We start from the raw sequence: 24,935 nt of genomic DNA on the forward strand, positions 1-24,935 counted from the left end.
AGTGTAACTTTTCAGCGCTGTCATTGCCACTAAAACTGTTGATGCAGAACACTCTGCACCTCCTTTTGTGAACGTGATATCAAGCGATTGAACTGTGTGATGAAGGTAATTTAAAACTGACAAGGTGAGGATTTTCCTGATGTGTCTCTGGGTGTTTGCACTGTATGATGTGATACAGAGCCATACATATCAGTTCCTGGGTCGATCTTCAGTCAGTGCTTAGTTTATTGGTGCTGGTGGGGCATATAGTATCTCTGGGCTAGGAAGAAGAGAAACCAACTTATCACTATTGACATCTGTTGAGGATAGGAGTAGGCTTGGCTGTGTGAGTAGTCTGGTACGTGCTGTCTATGTTCACATCTACAGTTAAGCATTTGTGTGGGGAAGTGGAGAGGTGCTGGTGCCCATGAAACACCCACAGTATGAATTGCTAGTTGAAAGAGAGCAAGTGAAAGAATTGGGGAAAAAATAGAAAGTGTTTCTTGTTTGATCCATTTACTGTACAGGAAAGTTCTACAGATGACGAACTTAGTAATGAAGGGTCCAGCAACAATTTGCTAGTTGTGGAAGTTTTGCATTGTTAATACACTCCAAACTGGTGGTCAGTGCTCCATACGGGAAACACTGGTACCACTACCTCTGTGATAGAGGTGGGCTGAGTGGACAAGTGAACTTGACAGACCCATGTCCTAGTCAGAAGGGAGAAGTCATGCCTCTTTGGTCCTTTCAGGGCACTCATGCCCTGGATGTCTGGAGGACCTTCCCCTCTCTGCTGTGTAAGAGCCCCAGTCCTGAATCTGTTCTCTCCCACATTAGTGAGAGCCCTATCACAGTTCTGTTCTTGGTTACTAGTTAACAAATTGAAATCTTCTCTTTCGGCCCCTGAAGTTATAGAAATTGCTGCATGAAGTTTTCCAGCTTCCTGTGTTTCAGTTTTTAGTCCAGGCTAGCCTGAGAGTGGAGTGGTGCGTTGTTGAGCTGAGTTCCGAGGTCTCCATGACCCCAGGTTGAGTTGAGCTCAGACTTTTGCTGGTTAATCAAACCAAGTCCCTGAGCTGCACCTGATTGCCTGACCCGGAGATCTGCATCAAGTGCTATAGGTGCTTCTCAGTGACAGACATCCACAATACCTGCCCTGTCGCCACCTTCATTGCACAATTTTTCCACACTCAGGGACTCGATGTGATTGACTGAATGATTTGAAGGGATCTCTGCCCACCAGAATGCCTGAGCTTGACTCATTGAAGTCGAACCAGCTTGGGGAACGGTAGCATAGTGGTAATGTTACTGGGCTAGTAACCCATGGACGTGAGTTCAAATCCCACCACGGCAACTGGGGAATTTAAATTCAGTGAATTAAGTAAATCTGGAATAAAAAGCTAGTATCAGAAACTATCGGATTGTCGTAAAACCCATCTGGTTCACTAATGCCCTTTAGGGAAGGAAAGCTGCCCTCCTTACCCTATATGTAACTGCCCTCTGAAATGGCCTAGCCAGTCACTCCGTTGTAACAAACCGCTACGAAACATAATAATAAAAATTTAAACCGGACGGACCACCCGGCATCGACCTTGGCACCGGACACAACAACGGCACACCCAGTGCAGTCGACCCTGCAAAGTCCTCCTCACCAACATCTGGGAACTTGTGCCAAAATTGGGAGAGCTGTCCCACAGACTGGTCAAGCCCTTAACAGCCTGATGTGGTCATACTCACAAAATCATACCTTTCAGCCTAAACTCCTCCATTATCATTCTTGGGTATGTCCTGTCCCACCGGCAGGATAGATCCACCAGGGGTGGAGGCACAATGCTATACAGTCGGGAAGGAGTGGCCCTGGGAGTCCTCAACATTGACTCCGGACCCCATGAAGTCTCATGGCTTCAGGTCAAGCATGGCAAGGAAACCACCTGCTGATTACCACCTCCCGCCCTCCCTCAGCTGACCAATCAGTAATACTCTCAATCATCAGCAAAGTGTCATCGACAGTGCTATCAAGCGGCACTAACTCAGCAATAACTTGCTCACTGATGCCAAGTTTAGGTTCTGCCAAGACCACTCGGCTCCAGACCTCATTACAGCCTTGGTCCAAACATGGACAAAGGAGCTGAATTCCAGAGGTGAGGTGAGAGTGACTGCCCTCGACATCAAGGCAGCATTTGACCGAGTGTGGCATCAAGGAGCCCGAGTAAAACTGAAGTCAATGGGAATTGGGGAAAACTCTCCACTGGCTGGAGTCATACCTAGCACAAAGGAAGATGGTTATGGTGGTCAAAGGTCAATCATCACAGCCCCAGGACATCGCTGCAGGAGTTCCTCAGGGCAGTGCCCTAGGCCCAACCATCTTCAGCTGCTTCATCAATGCCCTTCCCTCCAACATAAGGTCAGAAATGGGGATGTTCGCTGATGACTGCAGAGTGTTCAGTGCCATTCACAACTCCTCAGATAATGAAGCAGTCCATGCCCGCATGCAACAAAACCTGGACGACGTTCAGGTTTGGGCTGATAAGTGGCAGGTAACATTCACGTCACAGAAGTGCCAGGCAATGACTATCTCCAACAAGCGAGAGTCTAACCACCACCGCTTGACATTCAACGGCATTACCATCACCATATCCCCCACCATCAACATCCTGGGGGGTCACCACTGACCAGCAACTTAACTGGACCAGCCACAAAAATACTGTGGCAACAAGAGCATGTCAGAGACTAGGTATTCTGTGGCGAGTGTCTCACCTCCTGACTCCCCAAAGCCTTTCCACCATCTACAAGGCACAAGTCAGGAGTGTGATGGAATACTCTCCACTTGCCTGGATGAGTGCATTTCCAACAACACTCGAAGCTCGACACCATCCAGGACAAAGCAATCCGCTTGATTGGCACTCCATCCATCACCTTAAACATTCACTCCCTCCACCACCGGCGTACCGTGGCTGCAGTGTGAGGTACAGGTATGATGATCAGTTCCTGAAGGCCCACATGCTACAAGGTCTCCTGCACCCTTGGCTCCTTCACCCTCTTCTTGCAGCCTGTACAGGTCCTTGCTGCCACTGCTGCTGCTCCTCCTGATTTGAGAGCCTCAATGCTGAGCCCAGCAGCATTCCTATGTTCAGCAATTCAGAACAAGCAAATCCTGTGAAACAATTCTTGTTCTCCACAATCTCACTCTCCAGAAGTATTAAACAGAGAAATACTTGCCTAAACAGCCAAAACCTTGATCCAAAAGCAGCCAAGCAACCTAAAACAACTAACCAGAGACTTGCATTGTTGGAGGTGAGGATCCCTTTGAATACCGCTTGTGACGGCTGCTTACTGATTGTTCCCGCCACGATCCGCTGAGCGGGTTATGGAGACGAGGTTTCAGGCGTACGGACACCAATTTAACAAAAGGGCCTAATTCAGGTGCAGGACCCTGATTATCATTTTATTTATTCATTCACAGGACGTGGGCGTCGCTGGCAAGGCTCACATTTATTACCCATCCCTAATTGGCCTTGAGAAGGTGGTGGTGAGCCGCCGCCTTGAACTGCTGCAGTCCGTGTGGTGAAGGTACTCCCTAGTGCTGATTTTGTTGCAGCGGTTTGGTACAACTGAGTGGCTTGCAACTTTTAATTCCAATTAAAAAAAAAAAAATTAACTGAATTTAAATTCCCCAGCTGCCGTGGTGGGATTTGAACTCACGTCTCTGGATTATTACTCCTTCCCTCTGGGTTACTAGTCCAGTAACACAACCACTAAGCTACCATACCCCATATTAAAAATGATGTTTGCACATGTTGCAGGCAGCTGCTGTGGACGCCTATCGAACACCCAGACCAGTGTGGCGTTTGCATGCTCATCTGGCATAGAACATCACGCTGCTGTATTCAACTTCGCTGCGCCCGTTTTGAACCCCGAAAAAATACGCAACGCATCGCAATTTCTCCTCCCTTATATTTATGCCCTTTGTTCTGAACTCTTCCACAAGTGGAAACATTTTCTCTACGTCAACCCTATCAAACCCATTCAGAATTTCAAAGACCTCTATTAGGTCATCCCTCAGCCTTCTCTTTTCTAGAGAAAAGAGCCCCAGCCTGTTCAGTCTTTCTTGATAGTTATAACCTCGCAGTTCTGGTATTGTCATTGTGAATCTTTTCTGCACTTTCTCCAGTGCCTCTGTATCTTTTTTATACTATAGAGACCAGAACTGTGCACAGTACTCTAACTGTGGTCTAACCAAGGTTATATACAAGTTTTACATAACTTTTCTGCTTTCGTACTCTAAGCCTGGTACCCAGTTAGCTCACTTTATGGCCTTGTTAACTTGCACTGCTACTTTTAGCAATTTATGTATCTGTATTCCCGGATCTCTCTGCTTCTCTACTCCATTTAGTTTATTACTTACAAGGAATAATTGGTCTCCTTATTCCTCCCACTAAAATAAACCATTTCACACTTTGCTACATTGAATATCATTTGCCATTTATCTGCCCACTCTGCAAGTCTGCCCTCCCTTGGCACCCTCCCTCACTCTGGGGAACTTTCTTCTCATCTTCTCTTGAGCAATGCACTGAGGAGACCCCATTCATGTGATTGACCACTGCCTGCCATATTTGTTGTACACTGCCTCCATTGGGAGGATCTCCCTCTGCCCCAGTGATTCGCACTTTCCCCAGTGCCGCCGGCTCTGACGGGAGCAGTCCTGCGAGTCTCTTTGGCCATTCTGTCCTGTTATTCAGTCTCCAAAAAGATGCCTTTCTTAAAGAGCTACTTCACTTCCGAGTCTCCAATCCCCCGCTCACGCCCAGTGATTCAACACTCCCTGAGCAGACACAAACCACGCAGGGAGAATATTGAAATGAAGGTGGGGTCGGCCTTCCTCTCCGAGTTGTGGGTACGCCCGGGAATGCTGGGAGTGTGGCCATTTTTAGCCCAACCATGGATTCTGGCCAGTATTGTACTCCCAGTAATGGGACCAATCCCTTGCTATTCCTAAACTTACTCCAAAGGGATTCTATTTGGAGCACTTTTCATTTTAAATCTTTATGACCTGGTGCTATGATGCCCAACTACCATCCCTCTCATTCATCCTTCCCTATTTCTCCTGAAAGTTTTATCCCCAGGAATGTTTAATTGCCAACCTGACCCAGCTGCAGCCATCTTTCAATTACTGCTGTAACATCTGCTTTTCTCTTTTGGTCACTGACACTAGTTCCCCAGTTTTATTCCCTATAATCTATGTATTAATATTAGTATTAATATTAAGCCTACATTTCATTGTACTGCACTTGTGCACTAACAATGACAATAAAAGTTGATTTGATTTGATTTTGATTTAAGACATTCTAGATTGGATTCACTTGGTTTTGCAGTGTTTCCTTTCTTTGCATTTCCACATCCTGATGTTTCTTCTTTAACCTCATTCCACCTACTATTTATTATACACTGAGAGGTTACTTTCCCTTCCAATCTGCCATCTCCACGGTTCAGCTTTTCCTGCACCCTCACTATATTTGTTTAAAGTTCTCGGCGGGTTTGTTGTCTGTTGGGGGAGGGAGCTGATGATGTACATGCTGGATCTTGGGCAGTACTATTCTCAGCTTGGCCAATAGGAGATGTAATTTGAGCAGAGCAAGTTGGGCTCTGCCAGTTTCTCCCCTGTCCTTATTTCAGTGCAGCACAGAACTAAACCCTAAACCACAGGCATTTCACAGTTCCAAACTGCTGATCTGTTTGATTCACACTCTAAACAATCTTCATATTATTGGGGCACCAACTTTTATAACACCAGGTTCACAAAAACCCCTTTATAACTAACCTTTTGAACCCATTTTCATAAGCTCATTACATAGGCCCAGATATTCCGATCCCTACGGGTGGGTACGCGCTGTGTATCCACCCGTAGGGACATTGGACAGTGCATGCGCTGAAAACCGGCATTTCCAATCTGTCAAGAAAGCTCTTGACAGATCGGACGCTTGCCCTGGAGAAGGGCCTCTGCGGGGGGAGAGTTCCGCTTTCTGGAGACCCTCCGCCCGCAGAAAACCCTTATAATTCTTACGCCTGCTTTTACCAGGATAAGAGTTGAAAAAAGTAAAAAAAAATTCAGTCATTTATCATTTAAAAATACTTTTTAAAAAAAGGTAAGTTTATTTTTAGCCCTGTAAAAAACTTTATTTTTTTCAAAAATAAATTTTTGTTTAAAATATTTAATTTATTGTAATTTCAACTAATTTTAAAAAGGTGATTTTAAAAAAAAAATGTATTTAAAGTTTTACTATGTTTTTTCATTGATCTCCATTCATATATTTGACAGGTCTATCTGTCAAGTGTATGAAGGGAGATTCCCTTTGATTGGCGGCCCACGTGATCCCAGGGACGCTTGCGAACCGCCTGCGCCTCTGGGATACGTGGGCCCTGCACACTTGGAGTTTGGGGAGACCCAGGAACGGAAGTGTAGACGCCTCGGGATCCCTCCGGTAAGTCCATAGATTTTTCCAGATCGGAGGCCTCCGCACGCAGGAAGCCTCCGATCGGGAAATACGGATCAATGAATTTACGGCGCAGAAACAGTCTATTAGGCCCAACTGGTCTGTGCCGGTGTTTATGTCCACACCAGCCTCCTCCCACCCTGCTTCATCTCACCCTATCAACATATCCTTCTGGTCCTCTCTCCCTCATGTGCTCATCTAGTTCCCCCTTTAATGCGTCTGTGCCATTCACCTCAATCACTCCCTGTGGTAGCAGATTCCACATTCCAACCACTCTCTGGATAAAGAAGTTTCTCCGGAGTTCCTTATTGGATTTATTATTGACTATCTTATATTTATGACGCCTAGTTTTGGACTCCTCACAAAACATAGAAACTAGGAGCCATTCGGCCCTTCGAGCCTGCTCCGCCATTCAACGAGATCATGGCTGATCATCCAAACCCTAGCACCCGGTCCCTACACCGACAGCCATCCCACCCAAGCCCTATCCCCGTAATCCCGTAACCCCACATATTTAATTCCCCCTAACACTAAGGGCCAATTTTTTCATGGCCAATCAACCTATCCCGCACATCTTTGGACTGTGGGAGGAAACCGGAGCACCCGGAGGAAACCCACGCAAACACGGGGAGAATGTGCAAACTCCACACAGACAGTCGCCCGAGGCCGGATTTGAACCCGGGTCCCTGGCGCTGTGAGGCAACAGTGCTAACCACTATGCCACCGTGCTGCCCAAGAGGAAACATTTTCTCTATGTCTACCCTATCAAACCCTTTCATAATTTTAAAGACCTCTATCAGGTCACCTCTCAGCCTTCTCCTTTCTAGAGAAAAGAGCCCGACCTGTTCAGCCTTTCCTGATGGGTATAAACTCTCAGATCTGGTATCATCCTTGTAAATCTTTTTTGCACCTGGTATCATCCTTGTAAATCTTTTTTGCACCTTCTCCAATGTATCCTCTTGATAATATGGAGACCAGAACTGTGCACAGTGCTTGAATTGTGGTCTAACAAGGTTCTATACAAGCTTAACATAACCTCTCTGCTTTTTAATTCTACCCCTCTGGAAATGAATCCCAGTGCTTTTATTGCATTTTTTATGGGCTTGCTAACCTTATTAACATTTTTTTGGCCTTAGTAAGAGAGATCTTCCTTCCCAAGATCTCAAAACTGCAAAGCCTCTCACCTTTCCATCTTCCCTTCCTCCTACAAGCTGCAGACTTTTCAAATCTGAACTTGGCATCACCTAATTACTGATTTGCCTCATTTCTTCTACTTTTTCCAATCTTGGTGGTCCCCTGCACTATAAGCCTTGGCCTTTCATTTGGTTTCTCACTTTAAAAAAAATCCCCATACAGACACAGCATGTTGTCTTCTGGCCTGCACGTCAGAGAGGCCTCCCCAAGCTCAGCTGATGAAAAGCTTTCTTGATTTACAATATTTCTCCTGATGGCTTGCTGCTGTTATTGCGGATAATTAACAATGACCTCCATCAGATGAAATCTGTCACACTTGGCTGGTTATTGGACATGAGTTGGTTCCGAGGAGCTTGTTTGTCGAGTTTTCAAATTTGTAAATTGTTTTGAGACTAATTTTGTTTTGAATTACTAAGTGTATTTGACCTGTGAAGATTCAAGTGGGTCAGCCCCCCTCGCAACCTTGGGAAACACACCAATCAGATATCTAAGCTATAACTCACTCTCCAGCCCATCCATTACTCTGTCATTTATTGAGCTGATGTGTGCAAACAGCACTGCTCATATTTCCACCAGGAAGGAGTAAAGCAATGTAGTGAGAGAAAGGGTACCCAGAATAATAACTGAGTTTTTATACCTATCAGGAAAGATAAAACACTTTCTAAATTCGGAAGCATCAGTGCCTTGCCTGGGGGAAATATTATTGCAGATTCCTGTGAAGACTCAGTGGTGCTGAGCAACACAAACCCAGGCTTGATGTGTGCCAGTGACACCCAGATCTACCTCTCCACCTATTCTGTGCTATCAGACTGCCTGTCCAACATGAAGTCAGAGATGAGCCGCAACTTCCTCCAACTTAACAAATAGGAATTCTTGCTATAAACTTTGTGTTCCTCTCCAGCTACTTGCTAGGACTGAGCCAGATTGTTTGAAACTTTGCTGTACTGTTTGACCCAGAGCCTAGTTTCACCTGTATTAACATTGTCTGCTTCTGCCCTCTGCCACTGAACCATGCTTTTGCCACCTACATACCAGGTTATTCCAATGCCCTCCTTTCTGGTCACCCATCCTCCACACACTCCAACTTGTCCAAGTGCGGCTGCCTGTATCCTACCCCACATTGTGTTCTGTTCATTCATTTTCCCTGTCTTGACTGCATTACACTGGCTCCCTGTCTCTCAACATGTCAACAGCCGCCTTCTGTGCTGTGTTAGCTGGTACCAGGTGGGATCTTTACAGTTGGCTTCCTCTATGTGCTCGAAACAGATCCAGCCATGATTCATAGAATGTTACAGCACACAAACAAACCAATTTGCCATCAATTCTTTGCTGGTATTTCTCACCACAAGAGCCACCAGTCTAAACCCATTCTCCTGCTCGTTCCCCATACTCTGTAATACTTCCTCTTTTTGAAGCAACTATTGAATTCCATTTTAAAATAATTTATTGACTCCACGTCAACAACAAAATTCCACATGCAAGGCTTCCTGTAAAGAAATGTTTCTAACCTTCCCTTTAATTCCTCTTTGGACGTTGAGCAAGGTCAGATTTTGGCTTGGCTTTTGGAGGCGAAACAGCCTCCAGACACACATTGCCTAGACTTGCATATAAAGAATGGCCATTTGAAGGAGGTACTTCAGGGCTGCCAGTGTCTTTGTACCCATACCCCAGTAACAATGCCTTCAGGAGAGCTGGGGAGGGACAAATAAGAACATAAGAAATAGAAGCAGGAGTAGGCCATTCGGCCCATCGAGCCTGCTTCGCCATTCAATGAGATCGTGGCTGATCTTCTGCCTCAACTCCATTCACCGACCCTATCACCATATCCCTTGATGCCCTTGCTAGTCAGAAATCTATCGACTTCTGTTTTGAATATACCCAATGACTGAGCCTCCACAGCCCTCTGGGGTAGAGAATTCCAAAGATTCACCACCCTCTGTGTGAAGAAATTTCTTCTCCTAGAAACATAGAAGTTGTATGCTTCAATGAGATCCCCTCATTCTTCTGAATTCAAGAGAATACAGGCCTAGTTTACTCAATCTCTTCTCATACGACAGTCCCGCCATCCCAAGAATCAATCTCGTGAACCTTCATTGCACTCCCTCAATGGCAAGTATATCCGTCCTTAGGTAAGGAGACCAAAATTGTACACAGTACTCCAGGTATGGTCTCACCAAGGCCCTATATAATTGGAGTAAGACTTCTTTACTCTTATTTTCAAATCCTCTTGTAATGAAGGCCAGCATACCATTTGCCTTCCTAATGGCTTGCTGCACCTGCACATTCACTTTCACTCATGTACAAGGACACCCAGGTCCCTTTGAGCATCTGCATTCCTCAATCTTTCACCATTTAGGAAATACTCTGCCTTTCTGTTTTTTCTACCAAAGTGGATAACTTCACATTTATCCACATTATATTCCATCTGCCATGTTCTCGTCCACTCACTGAGCCTGTCGAGATCCCCTTGAAGCCTCTTCACATCCTCTTCGCAACTGACACTGCCACCTAGCTTTGTATCATCAGCAAATTTGGAAATGTTACATTTAGTCCCCTCATCCAAATCATTGACATAGATTGTGATTGGTTGGGGCCCAAGCACCGATCCTTGCGGTACCCCACTAGTCACAGCCTGCCACCCTGAAAAAAAACCCGTTTATCCCTACTCTTTGTTTTCTGTCTGTTCACCAATTCTCAATCCATGCTAGTGTAGGAACTGGGGTTCCTAGCCGAAGAATTGAGATCGACTCAGAAAATCAAAAACAATAAAATTTAATGAACAAACGAAGCTGTACAGGAAACTGTAGGATACAATGCAAATAGGTCTGGTCTGCTTGAAAGCCTCTCTGGAAACTGCTAGCAGGTTCCGAGCTCAACTGCTAGCAGGTTCCGAGCTCAACTGCTAGAAGGTTCTGAGCTCTGACGCCATGACGTCATCACGTTCTTCCCGCCGTTGAGAGATCACGTGACGGATGGCATGACGTCATCACGCGGAGTACAGGAAAGAAGCCCTAGTACAGTTAACAGATACATTAAAGGTGCAGCCCCCAGCTGTACTACATTGCTGTAAAAGGAATTATATACAATTGTCCATAATCCTCTGGTGGTTCCGCCACATGCGCCCCCCCCAGAATTGCTTTTAACAGAGAAGGTAAGGCGAGAAGGGGGTCTGACGAGTCTGTCCGACCAACTGCGATACCCCGGCAGCTGGAACGGAGCACTAGAAGACGAACTGGCCGTTGGCTGTGGTTGGGATGACGCCGCAGGCGGAGGAGAAGAGGAGGCCGGCTGTGGTCGACCCGGTGAGGCGGGCACTGGCGACTCGACGGATGACTGTGGCTGTACTGGACCGGCAGTCGACGGTGGACGACCACGACGAGGCGGCTGAGCGGTGACGACTGGTTCACTCAGATCCAGATGCGCCGGTTTCAACCGGTCGATGGAGATGTGGTCAGGCTTACCGCCGACGTCGACTGTGAAGGACTTGTCACCTGACGAGATGACGCGGAACGGACCTGTGTAAGGCGGTTTGAGCGGGTTTTTGCGAGCATCCTGCCGAATGAACACGTATTCTGCGCTCTTAAGATCCACTGGGACATGGGAGCGCTGCAGGTCATGATGCGACGTAGGCGCTAGGATGAAATTCCTAGCCGCTTCCTGGTGGCTGACGAGTTGCTGAGCTGGGGACCAGGGTTCCGTGTGAGGAGGAAGAAAATTGCCAGGCACTCTGAGTGGTTGGCCGTAAACCAGCTCTGCTGAAGAAGAATGCAGGTCGCCCTTAGGCGCCGTGCGAAGACCTAGCAGCACCCAAGGGAGCCTGCCCACCCAACTAGGCCCACGGAGACTGGCACGCAGTGCGGCTTTAAGGGACCTGTGGAATCTTTCACACAGACCGTTCGCCTGTGGATGGTAGGCGGTGGTACAATGAAGCTTGGTGCTACGGCGTTCCAAAGCTCAGAGGTAAATTGAGGCCCCCGGTCGGAGGAGATGTCAGCCGGTACCCCGAACCGAGTTACCCACGACGAGATGAAGGCTCTGGAGATGTCTGCCGCTGTGGTGGCAACCAAAGGAATTGCCTCTGGCCACCTGGTGGTGCGGTCTACCACGGTGAGGAGGTGAGTGTACCCGCGAGAGGAAGGGAGAGGACCAACCAGGTCCACATGCACATGGTCGAATCGACGCTCCGGAACCAGAAAAGTGGCGACTGGGGCCTTAACATGGCGTTGTATCTTGGACTTCTGGCAACTCACGCAGGTATTGGTCCAGTCACGGACGTCGAGATGCATGCCCTTCCAGATGAATTTCTTTGCCGTGAGTCGTTGTGACGCTCTCATACCAGGGTGTGACAACCTGTGGATAGTGTCGAAAATTCTCCTGCGCCATTCGACTGGAACGATTGGACGTGGGACGCCCATCGAGATGTCACACAGGAGTGTGGTCCCTGCGGCCTGGAAACTGACATCAGCCACTTGTAAGCTGGAAGGTGCGGTCCGGTATGCCTGCACTTCAGGGTCTGCCTTCTGTTCTTTTGCCAAACCAACATAGTCGACTCCCAGGTGTACTGCGTGGAGCTGGGCGCGGGAGAGACAATCCGCCACCAGGTTGTCTTTGCCCGAGACATGTTGTATGTCGGTTGTAAATTCAGATATGTACGTAAGATGATGTTGTTGCCGTGCCGACCATGGTTCCGCTGTCTTGGCCATCGCAAAAGTAAGTGGCTTGTGGGCTACAAAAGCCGTGAATGGGCGTCCTTCCAGTAGGAAGCGAAAATGGCGGATGGCCAGAAACAATGCCAACAACTCCCTATCAAAAGTACTATACTTGCGTTCGTTCTTCCGCAATTGGCGGCTGAAGAAAGCCAGTGGTTGCCATGTGCCGTCGACCCACTGCTCCTGTACTGCCCCGATGGCATAATCAGATGCGTCGGTGGTAAGGGCAATGGTTGCGCCCGGAAGGGGATGTGCCAACATGGTCGCAGCAGCCAAAGCGTTCTTCGTGTCGAAGAAAGCCTGGTCCATCTGGGGTGTCCAACCGATCGGGTCTTTGCCCGATTTACCTCTGAGGGCCTCGTACAAAGGTTGCATCAACAATGCCGCCTTGGGGACGAACCGATGATAAAAATTGACCATTCCCAGAAATTCCTGGAGGGACCTGACGGTCTGGGGAAGAGGGAACGAGGTGACTGCTTCCACCTTCGTGGCCAGCGGGACGGCGCCTTCTGAGGTGATTCTGTGTCCCAGGAAATCAATGCTGTGCAACCCAAACTGGCACTTGGCTGGGTTGATAATAAGGCCATGTTGGCTGAGACGAGAAAAAAGGGTAAGCAAGTGCGTAATGTGTTCTTTCGTGCTGTTACTGGCAATAAGGATGTCGTCTAGGTAGACGAAGATGAACGGCAGATCGCGCAACACGGAATCCATGAGACGTTGGAAGGCTTGTGCTGCATTCTTCAGCCCAAACGGCATACGAAGGAACTCAAAGAGCCCGAAAGGTGTGATGACGGCAGTTTTGGGGACGTCCTGAGGATGCACGGGCACTTGATGATAGCCTCGGACGAGATCTACTTTGGAAAAGATGGAATTCCCTGCCAGATGGGCCGAAAAATCCTGAATGTGAGGAATTGGGTACCGATCCGGTGTGGTAGCCTCATTCAGGCATCTGTAGTCACCGCATGGTCGCCATCCGCCGCCCGGCTTAGGAACAATGTGTAATGGCGAGGACCAAGGACTATTCGAACGTCGAATAATACCCAGGCGTTCCATTGTATGGAACTCCGCCTTGGCGGCCGCAAGTTTACCAGGTTCCAGCCTTCGAGCTCTCGCATAAACGGGGGATCCTGTCATGGTAATGTGGTGTGCCACACCGTGCCTTGCGACTGAAGAAGAAAATGTGGGCCTGGTGAGCTCAGGGAACTCACTGAGAAGACGAGAGAACTCATTTGGAGATGGGACTGCACAGGCAACTGACCAAGACATCGCGGTGCTTCGGTGGCAGGGGACCGAGTGAAAAGTGGAGGCACTGATTAGCCGGCAGTGTCGGACGTCGACGAGAAACCCGTTTGCGCAGAAGAAATCTGCCCCCAGGATGGCCTGTGAGACTTTCGCCGTGATGAACCCCCAAACAAAACGTTGGCCGCCAAAACTCAACTGGACCCTACGCTTTCCGAACGTGCGAATGGCCGCACCATTGGCTGCCTCGAGGGGGGGACCTTGACCGCCGGATTGAAGATCTAGCTTTGACGCTGGTAGGATACTGCACTGGGAGCCAGTATCACAGAGAAAACGTCGCCTTGACAGGGAGTCTGTAATGTATAGGAGTTTCCCTGCGGACCCGATGGCCATCGCAACTCCGGCGCGTCCCTTAGGCCTTATTGATCTTCTCAGAAACCGCTGGTTTGAGGTAGGTTTTTTTTTTGGTGAGAAACTGCAGGGCGGACGACAATTTCTGGCATTCGCGCCGAAACGAGCGTGGTATGCACACCAGCCTGCAGGAGGAGGAGTCGGATTCGCTCTTGTGGGGGATGGGCACCTCGTGGCTGCACAAGATTGTTGTGAGACAATGAATATTTTATCCGCTTCCGCGGCGAGTTCAGCACAATCCGTGATCTCGGAATTGGCCAAGGCCGTCTGTACTAGTTGACAGAGAAACAGCTCGCGGAACAGAAAACATTGCGATTCCAAGCTCAAAAGCGTGAGCATTTGGCTCATGAGCTCTGAGGGTTTTGAGTCCCCGAGGCCGGGCATGGAGATAAGTCTGCGAGCACGCTCCGACTTGGACAGACTGAAAATCTGCAGTAAACGTGCTTTTAAAGCTTCGTACATGCCATCGTTCGGTGGACTCTCGAGGAGGCTGACGACCCGCGAGGCCGTGGCGCTGTCGAGGGCGGAGACCACGTAATAATAACGGGTCGAATCCGCTGCTACTCCCCGGATTGCAAATTGGGCTTCCGCCTGGAAAAACCACGCGGCCGGTTGTTGCTCCCAAAATTGCAGCAGTTTGAGGGTGACGGCGTTCGTGTCCATGATGTAACTTCAACGAAAATTGTTCGAAGAAATCGGGGTCACCAATGTAGGAACTGGGGTTCCTAGCCAAAGAATAGTGTGTCCACTATTCAACTTCCCTTAACTTAAGAAAGGCATCGGGACCATGGAAAGGGTGTAGAAGGGATTTGCTAGGATGAGGTTTTAGTCCCGAGAAGCGACTAGCGAAACTGTCTCTTTTCATTACCAAAGGTCAAGAGAAAATTTGATAGAGGTGTTTAACATTACGATGGTGTTACAGGTCTGGCGTAGATATTCTTTCGGGTACACAAAAAGCTGGGTCAATGAGTTTGCCACTAGGATAAGGAAGCTGGATTCAGACACATTACTCCCAGAGCTGACTCACGGATACCAGTCTCCTGGAACCCAAATTGAAAGATCACCACTGTAAAAGCAGCTATTCTGGATCTGTTTTTGAAGCTGTGCATCGAGTTCCAGTGAAGCTAGCTTGTTTATACCAGTTATACTGTGCTACTTGGCAGGGGTGGGGGATGGAGGCCTGTAGGTGTCCCTGCCATCTCATCATTGGTTCCATTCTCACTGTTGTCCATGTCTGATACCAGGATGGACAGACGTCATAGAGTCATAGAGTTATACAGCACGGATAGAGGCCCTTCGGCCCATCGTGTCCGTGGCGGCCATCAAGCCCTGTCTAATCTAATCCCATATTCCAGCATTTGGTCTGTAGCCTTGTATGTTATGGCATTTCAAGTGCTCATCCAAATGCTTCTTCAATGTTGTGAGGGTTCCTGCCTCCACAACCCTTTCAGGCAGTGAGTTCCAGACTCCAACCACCCTCTGGGTGAAAAAGTTCTTTCTCAAATCCCCTCTAAACCTCCCGCCCTTTACCTTGAATCTATGCCCCCTAGTTATTGACCCTTCTACTAAGGGAAAAAGCTCCTCAGTATCCATCCTATCTATGCCCCTCATAATTTTGTACACCTCAATCATGTCCCCCCTCAGCCTCCTCTGCTCCAAGGAAAACAAACTCAATCTGCCCAGTCTTTCTTCATAGCTGAAGCGCTCCAGCCCTGGTAACATCCTGGTGAATCTCCTCTGCACCCTCTCCAAAGCGATCACATCCTTCCTATAGTGTGGCGACCAGAACTGCACACAGTATTCCAGCTGTGGCCGAACCAGTGTTTTATACAGCTCCATCATAACCTCCTTGCTCTTATATTCTATGCCTCGGCTAATGAAGGCAAGTATCCCATATGCCTTTTATACCACCTTATCCACCTGTTCCGCCGCCTTCAGGGATCTGTGTACTTGCACACCCAGATCCCTCTGCACCTCCGTCTTGCCCTAGGGTCTTACCATTCATTGTGTATTCCCTTGCCTTGTTAGTCCCCCCAAAGTGCATCACCTCGCACTTTTCCGGGTTAAATTCCATTTGCCACTGTTCCGCCCATCTGACCAACCCATCTATATCATCCTGCAGACTGAGGCTACCCTCCTCGCTATTTACCACCCTACCAATTTTTGTATCATCCGCGAACTTACTGATCATACCTTTTACATTCATATCCAAGTCATTAATGTAGACCACAAACAGCAAGGGACCCAGCACCGATCCCTGTGGCACCCCACTGGCCACAGGCTTCCAGTCACAAAAACAACCTTCGACCATCACCCTCTGCCTTCTGCCACTAAGCCAGTTTTGTATCCAATGTGCCAAGGCACCCTGGATTCCATGGGCTCTTACCTTCTTGACCAGTCTCCTGTGCGGGACTTTATCGAAGGCCTTACTGAAATCCATGTATACCACATCCACTGCGTTACCCTCATCCACACACCTAGTCACCCCCTCAAAAAATTCAATCAAATTAGTCAGACATGATCTTCCCTTGACAAAGCCATGTTGACTATCCCTGATTAATCCTTGCCTCTCCAAGTGGAGACTAATTTTGTCCCTCAGAATTTTTTCCAATAATTTTCCTACCACTGATGTTAGGCTCACTGGCCTGTAGTTCCCCGGTTTTTCCCTACTTCCCTTCTTGAATAATGGTACTACATTAGCGGTTCTCCAGTCCTCTGGCACATCCCCTGTGGCCAGAGAGGTCCTGAATATATGCGTTAGAGCCCCCGCAATCTCTTCCTTTGCCTCACACAACAGCCTGGGATACATTTCATCCGGGCCTGGGGATTTATCCATTTTTAGGCCTGCTAAAACCGCCAATACCTCCTCCCTCTCGATGTTAAACGCTTATCATCATAGCTTCACACCCATGCAAAAATGCAACTCATGCAAATTTCCTGAATTTACGGCAGTAATCTATCAGATTTTCTCTTAACCTGAGGGTTCAGACGAAGTATGTTCCCTTAAAGAAAAAGGGTGGGACAAACAAATCTGGAGCTCCCTGGATGTCAAGGGACATACAGGGTAGGATAAAGGAGAAAAAGGGAGGCTTATTACAGATACCGAGGGCTCAATACTGCAGAAACTCTAGAGGAGTGTAGAAAGTGCAGGGGTGCAATTAAAAAGGAAATTAGGAAAGCAAAGAGGGAGCATGAAAAAATTTTGGCAAGTAAAATCAAGGAAAATCCAAAGATGTTTTATGAATACATTAAGAGCAAGAGGATAACTAAAGAAAGAGTAGGGCCTATTAGAGACCATAAAGGTAATCTGTGTGTGGAGGCGGGAGACGTCGGTAGGGTTCTTAATGAATACTTTGCGTCTGTTTTCACAAAGGAGAGGGGCGAAGCAGACATTGCTATCAGGGAGGAGGAGGGTGAAATATTAGATGAAATAAACAGTGAGAGAGGAAGTATTAAGGGGTTTAGCAGCTTTGAAAGTGGATAAATCCCCAGGCCCAGATGAAATATATCCCAGGCTGTTAAGAGAAGCAAAAGAGGAAATAGTAGAGGCTCGGACCATCATTTTCCAATCCTCTCTGGCTACAGGTGTGGTGCCGGAGGACTGAAGAGCTGTTAAAGTTATACCTTTGTTTAAAAAGGGAGAAAGGGATAGACCGAGCAATTACAGGCCAGTCAGCCTAACCTTGGTGGTGGGAAAATTATTGGAAAAAGTTCTGAGGGACAGGATAAATCTTCATTTAGAAAGACACGGATCAATTAAGGACAGTCAGCATGGATTTGTTACGGGAAGGTCGTGTCTGACTAACTTGATTGAATTTTTTGAGGAGGTAACAAGGAGGGTCGATGAGGGTAGTGCGTTTGATGTAGTCTACATGGATTTTAGCAAGGCTTTTGATAAGGTCCCACATGGCAGACTGGTCACGAAAGTAAAAGCCCGTGGGATCCAGGGCAAAGTGGCAAGTTGGATCCAAAATTGGCTCAGAGGCAGGAAGCAAAGGGTAATGGTTGATGGGTGTTTTTGTGACTGGAAGGCTGTTTCCAGTGGGGTTGTTTTTTGTGGTATATATCAATGATTTAGACTTGAATATAGGGGGTATGATTAAGAAGTTTGCAGATGATACTAAAATCGGCTGTGTGGTTGATTATGAAGAAGGAAGCTGTAGACTGCAGGAAGATATCAATGAACTGGTCAGGTGGGCAGAACAGTGGCAAATGGAATTCAATCCGGAGAAGTGTGTGGTAATGCATTTGGGGAGGGCTAACAAGACAAGGGAATACACATTACAGGAAACTCTCTTTTAACCGGCAAAATTCAGGAGTAGGTTCAGGTAAGTTTTATTGTATAATTAGTGGCCGTGTAACCGGGGTTCCTGGATCTGTGGCCATGCAACAGGGACTCCTGGATCTGTGGCCGTGTAACCGGGACACCTGCACAAGTGCTGTGTAACCGGGGCTCCTGCACCTGTGGCCGTGTACGGGGCTCTCGTACCTTGGTAAATATACCTCTCTGTAATCCAGATTTTTTGATCAACCGGCACCACGCCAGCCCCGTCGGTGCTGGATAAGAAAGAGTTTCCTGTAAATGGTAGGACACTGAGAAGTGTAGAGGAACAAAGGGACCTTGGAGTGCAGGTCCTCAGATCCCTGAAGGTAGCAGGCCAAGTGGTTAAGAAGGCATACAAAATACTTGCCTTTATTAGCCGAGGCATAGAATACAAGAGCAGGGAGGTATTGTTTGAACTGTATAAAACACTAGTTAGACCGCAGCTGGAATACTGCATACAGTTCTGGTCACCACATTACAGGAAAGATGTGATTGCACTAGAGGGGGTACAGAGGAGTTACACTGATGTTGCCAGGATTGGAGAATTTTAGCTATGAGGAAAGATTGGATAGGCTGGGGTTGTTTTCTTTGGAACAGAGGAGGCTGAGGGGAGACCTTATTGAGGTGTATAAAATTATGAGGGACTCAGATAGAGTGGACATGAAGGACCTATTTCCCTTAGCAGAGGGGTCAACAACCAGGGGGCACAGATTTAAAGTAATTGGTGGAAGGTTTAGAGGGGATTTGAGGGGAAATTTCTTCACCCAGAGGGTGGTTGGGGTCTGGAACTCACTGCCTGAAAGGGTGGTAGAGGCAGAAACCCTCACCACATTTAAAAAGTGCTTGGATATGCACTTGAAGTGCTGCAACCTACAGGGCTCCGGACCAAGAGCTGGAAAGTGGGATTAGGGTGGAGAGCTCTTTGTCGGCCGGCACGGACACGATGGGCCGAATGGCCTCCTTCTGTGTTGTAAATTTCTATGATTCTATGATTTGTGGTAATGAAAAGAGACAGTTTTGCGAGTCGCTTGTCAAGACTAAAACCTCGTCTCCCTGGTGTCATCCTAGCAAATCTCTTCTGCACCCTCTCCATGGTCCTGGAAGGAGGGTACCTTATGAGCTGAAAATCATATTTCTGGTGTTTTATGGTTACTTTTTATATCTCCTCACTGAGTCTTAAAATATATTTTCTGGAACTTGGATTTGGTTGCCACTATAGCTACCTTCTCCTTTAAGTGTTGGACTGTCAGAACCAATGTCCCCATTGCCTAGAAAGGCTTTTTAGTAGCCCTGAATAATTAAGATGAATGTTTTACAAACTGCTGCAGTACTGTAAGTATACACAGTCCAAATGGAAATGGTCCCTATGCCCACTAGACAGATTTAAAGCTGTCTACACAGTGCCAAACATCTGGTTTCCACAGACAGTATGAGTTTTCCAAGCCAGCGTGTTCTATTTTATTAGTTGATTAAGAAAGGGTATTGGGAAATAATTGTAATAAAGGTTGATGTTCCAAGGTGGAGTGGAAAGTTGTTTCTAAAGTTTCTCAGTTTTGTCTTATTTACAGTATTGTTACCACAACACACTAAATCCATACTTTGCTGTTAATCTGTTACTGAATCCATCACATCAAATGCTGCCACCCCCAATGACCGACAATACCCCCAGTACCTCACCCAGTGTTAGACAGTTCACAACCCACATTCGCAAGGACAGATTCTAGACTTGTACTGCTGAGGTTTTTCTCAATTCAAGTGGACAAAGTTATACTCTTCTAAAATCCCTGTGACACAGCTGGTTTATGTTCAAACTCTCCAACTGCCAACTTTTGTACTTCCATTGTTTTTTGGACAGGGAAGAGAGGAAAGACCCGTTGTCAGCACTGGCTCGTGAGTACGGTGGCTCCAAGAGGAATGCACTGCTGAAATGGTGTCAGAAGAAGACGGAAGGTTATCAAGTAAGTGAGCAATACCTTATTTCTCGTGAATATATTGTTTGTTTGGCACATCAAAAGGAGTGTTTTAAAATGTGTGAATGAATAGTTCAAGGGAAGTGAAAAATGGAAAGAATTATGAAAAATCTGCTGATTCTAATTGAAGTGAATTACTAATGTCTTTGAATCCCTCACAAAACAATGCTTGAGTATTTAACCTGAAGATTAACACTGTTTACCTGCTTTAGTCTCATGCCTTGAAAAGTAACTGATTGCTCATTACCCATTCATGAAATCATTAGCTCATACCCATCTCCCCCGATCTTTGTCCTATTCACTTGAAGCTCACAAATAAGCCATTTGATGACGGCTTCGGGATGTCGAGGTCATGAAAGGCGCTATATAAATGAAAGTTCGTTCTTCTAAAGAGAAACCTAGAAAAAAGCATAGCAGCAGAGGCAAAGCATAACCGAGTCCGAAGTTCTTTTAGTGCCACAGCTTGGACTTGGGCTCCTCAGTCTTGAAAGGAGGTGCCTGAGAGGTGATCTTATACAGGGATATCAGGTATGAATGAATGGGGAAAATAAATCCTGGACATTACAGAACTTAAATTGTGAGCGTAGGACACAGGTACCAACCAGTAAAAGGTAAATTTACGATTGATGTCAGGAAATTCTTCACATGATACTAGGTTAAGTTGTGTAGATGGGAGCAAGAAGTTACAAAGGGACACAGACAGATTAAGTGATGGGCAAAGTTGTGGCAGATGGAGTTCAATATTGGAAAGTGTGAGGTCATCCACTTTGGATCCAAGAAAGACGAATTGGAATATTTTCTTAATGGTGAGAGACTAGGAGCTGTAAAGGTGCAAAGGGATTTGGGTGTTCATCTACACATCACAAAAAGCTAGTGGACCGGTACAAAAAGCAATCAACAAGGCTAATGGAATGTTGGCCTTTATTTCAAGAGGACTGGAGTACAACAGAGTGGAACTGATGTTTCAATTGTACAGAGCCTTGGTCAGACCCCATCTGGTGCACTGCGTTCCGTTTTGGGCCCTGCACCTCAGGAAGGATTGGAGGGGGTGCAGCACAGATTCACCAGAATGATACTGGGGCTAAAAGGGTTAAATTATGTAGACACATTGCATAAACTTGGCTTGTATTCCCTTGAGCTTAGATGGTTGAGGGGTGATTTAATTGTGTTTAAAATGATTAAGGGATTCAGCAGGGTCGGTAGAGAGAAACTCTTTCCTCTGGTGGGGTAATCCAGAACAGGAGGAGGACATTCAGCCCCTTGAGCATGTTCCACCATTCAATAGATCATGGCTGATCTGTATCTTAACTCCATTTTGCTACCTTTGATCCATATCCCTCAATACCCTTACCTAACAAAAATCGATCCATCTTAGCCTCCAGCACTGTGTCTGGGAAGCTTCATCTCAAATACAGTGGGGAGGGCCAGATAATACAAAAATGACACCTTTACAACTTTCCAGCTCTTCCCCCTCCCCCTGCCATACGTTAGTATTGAGTTCTGTTCTGCGCATTACTTCAGCTCTGTTTTATGATCAGTTTTCCAATGGTTTTGCAAGTTTTGTAATGGAACACATGACTTGCAAGGAATATCTAAGGCATCAAGAGTTAAATCCATCGGAATTGCCTGGTGGTCTTCTGGTTTCTGCATTTGTACCTTGAGGTTGATTTGCAAAGGAACAGGCCAGTGATCACGTCAGTGCTGTCAATGTGAATGATACGGAGGATCAGCACCTGCCGCAGTGTCAGTGTGATGTAGAGCTAGCTTGGTAGCCTTGGAGCTGCTCACAGCCCGTTTCCACTATTCATTTGAGCTGTTTGGGAAAGAAGCTGTTTAATTCTGTCTGTGGCTGCCCCTTAATCACTTCTTATAATCAAAACTGGAAGATTTTACTCAGCCTTGCATTACTTGCTCTCAGCTGTTGCTGTGGAAACCAAAAAAAAGTGCAAATGTAATATACAAAGGAATGTCTCGGGTTCTTGTGCATCATTATGGTCATGAAATGAGAGGTAATCGCAGGGAGCAACTGAAACAGAGAGCTGTATGTTTCTTATTTTGTATCCTATTGTATTACAAAACCTGCAGTGGGGATAATAGTAAGGTACTTGTAATTAGGACAGAGTACTGTACAAGTTAATGATGTTGTAAATAGAGACAGACTGCACCACAGTTAGATCCAGTCAAAAGCAGCAACTTGAAGCCTACATTTCGTTGTACTGCACTCGTGCACTAACAATGACAATAAAGTTGATTATTACTATTATTATTATAAGAAATCTGCTGGAGTGATTTGAAAACAAGGATGAGAATTTTAAAATTAAGGCATTGCTGGACTGAGAGCCAATGTGTGTCAGTGAGCACAGAGGTGATGGGACTTGGTGCGAGTTAGGATACGGGCAGCCGAGTTTTGGATTTAAGTTTATGTAGGGTAGAAGATGGGAGGCCGGCCAGGAGAGCATTAGAATAGTCAAGTCTAGAGGTAACAAAGGGAACGGTAGCCTAGTAGTTATGTTACTGGACTCGTAATGCAGAGGCCTGGACTAATAATCCAGAGACGTGAGTTCAAATCCCACCACGGCAGCTGTGGAATTTAAATTTGGTTAATTAAATAAATCTGGAATAAAAAGCTAGTATTAGTAATGAAACTACCGGATTGTCATAAAAACCCATCTGCTTCACCAATGTCCTTCAGGGAAGGAAATCTGCCGTCCTTACCCGGTCTGGCCGGGTATATGTGACTCCAGACCCACAGCAATGTGGTTGACTCTTAACTGCCCTCTGAAATGGCCCAGCGAGACACTCAGTTGTAACAAACCCACTACAAGAAACAATAATAAGAATAAAACCGGACAGACCACCCGGCATCGACCTCGGCACCGGCTACGGACATGACAACGGCACACCCAGCCCAGTCGACCCTGCAAAATCCTCCTCACTAACATCTGGGGACTTGTGCCAAAATTGGGAGAGCTGTCCCACAGACTAGTCAAGCAACAGCCTGACAGTCATACTCACAGAATCATACCTTTCAGCCAATGTCCCAGACTCCTCCATCACCATCCCTGGGTATGTCCTGTTCCACCGGCAGGACAGACCCACCAGAGGTGGCGGCACAGTATTATACAGTTGGAAGGGAGTAGCCCTGGGAGTCCTCAACTTTGACTCTGGCACCCATGAAGTCTCATGGCATCAGATCAAGCATGGGCAAGGAAACCTCCTGCTGATTACCACCTACCGCCCTCCCACAGCTGATGAATCAGTACTCCTCCATGTTGAACACCGCTTGGAAGAAGCACTGAGGGTAGCAAGGGCACAGAATGTACTCTGGGTAGGGGACTTCAATGTCCACCACCAAGAGTGGCTCAGTAGCACCACTACTGACCGATCTGGCCGAGCCCTAGGCCTGCAGCAGGTGGTGAGAGAACCAACACGAGGGGGAAAACCTACTTGACCCCGTCCTCACCAATCTACCTGTCACAGATGCATCTATCCATGACAGTATTGGTAGCAGTGACCACCACACAGTCATTGTGGAGACGAAATCCCATCTTCACACTGAGGACACCCTCCATCATGTTGTGTGGCACTTACCACTGTGCTAAATGGGATAGATTCAGAACATATCTAGCAGCTCAAAACTGGGCATCCATGAGGGGCTGTGGGCTATCAGCAGCAGCAGAATAGTATTCCACCACAATCTGTAACCTCATGGCCCAGCATATCCTTCACTCTATCATTACCATCAAGCCAGGTGACCAACCCTGGTTCAATGAGGAGTGTAGAAGAGCATACCAGGAGCAGCACCAGACGTACCTAAAAATGAGGTGCCAACCTGGGGAAGCTGCAACACAGGACTACATGCATGCTAAACAACGGAAGCAGCATGCTATAGACAGAGCTAAGCGATCCCACAACAAATGGATCAGGTCAAAACTCTGCAGTCCTGCCACATCCAGTCGTGAATGGTGGTGGACCAGTAAACAACTGATGGGAAAAGGAGGCTCCATGAATGTCCCCGTCCTCAATGATGGCAGAGCCCAACACACAAGTGCATAAGACAAGGCTGAAGCATTTGCAACCATCTTCAGCCAGAAGTGCCAAGTGGATGATCTATTACGGCTTCCTCCTGAGGTCCCCACCATCACAGGAGCCAGTCTTCAGCCAATTTGATTCACTCCATGTGATATCAAGAAACGGCTGAGCACACTGGATACAGCAAAGGTTATGGGCCCCGACAACATCCCGGCTATCGTGCTGAAGGCTTGTGCTCCAGAACTAGCCGCGCCTCTAGCCAAGCTGTTCCAGTACAGCTACAACACTGGCACCTACCCGACAATTTGGAAAATTGCCCAGGTATGTCCTGTCCACAAAAAGCAGGATAAATCCAATCCGGCCAATTACCGCCCCATCAGTTTACTCTCAATCATCAGCAAAGTGATGGAAGGTGTCATCGACAGTGCTATCAAGCAGCACTTACTCACCAGTAACCTGCTCACCTACGCTCAGTTTCGGTTCCGCCAGGACCACTCAGCTCCAGACCTCATTACAGCCTTGGTCCAATCATGGACAAAAGAGCTGAATTCCAGAGTTGAGGTGAGAGTGACTGCCCTTGACATCA

The 24,935-nt window shown here is 47.1% G+C and overlaps 1 protein-coding gene across 8 annotated transcripts in view; it reads left to right on the plus strand.

Moving 5' to 3' along the window:
• Positions 1–24,935, plus strand: part of specc1la (sperm antigen with calponin homology and coiled-coil domains 1-like a) — a 285,961-nt gene that overhangs the window by 145,914 nt on the left and 115,112 nt on the right. For all 8 annotated transcript variants that reach the window (XM_085962090.1, XM_085962091.1, XM_085962094.1 and 5 more), the window contains exon 10: positions 20,203–20,305. In XM_085962090.1, the coding sequence (XP_085818216.1) occupies positions 20,203–20,305 (103 nt within the window). The remainder of the gene's footprint in view (positions 1–20,202; positions 20,306–24,935) is intronic.

This window comes from Somniosus microcephalus, chromosome 19, assembly GCF_052327205.1.
Source record: "Somniosus microcephalus isolate GS21.2 chromosome 19, FLI_Smic_1.0, whole genome shotgun sequence".
In the NCBI taxonomy this organism is placed as follows: Eukaryota; Metazoa; Chordata; class Chondrichthyes; order Squaliformes; family Somniosidae; genus Somniosus; species Somniosus microcephalus.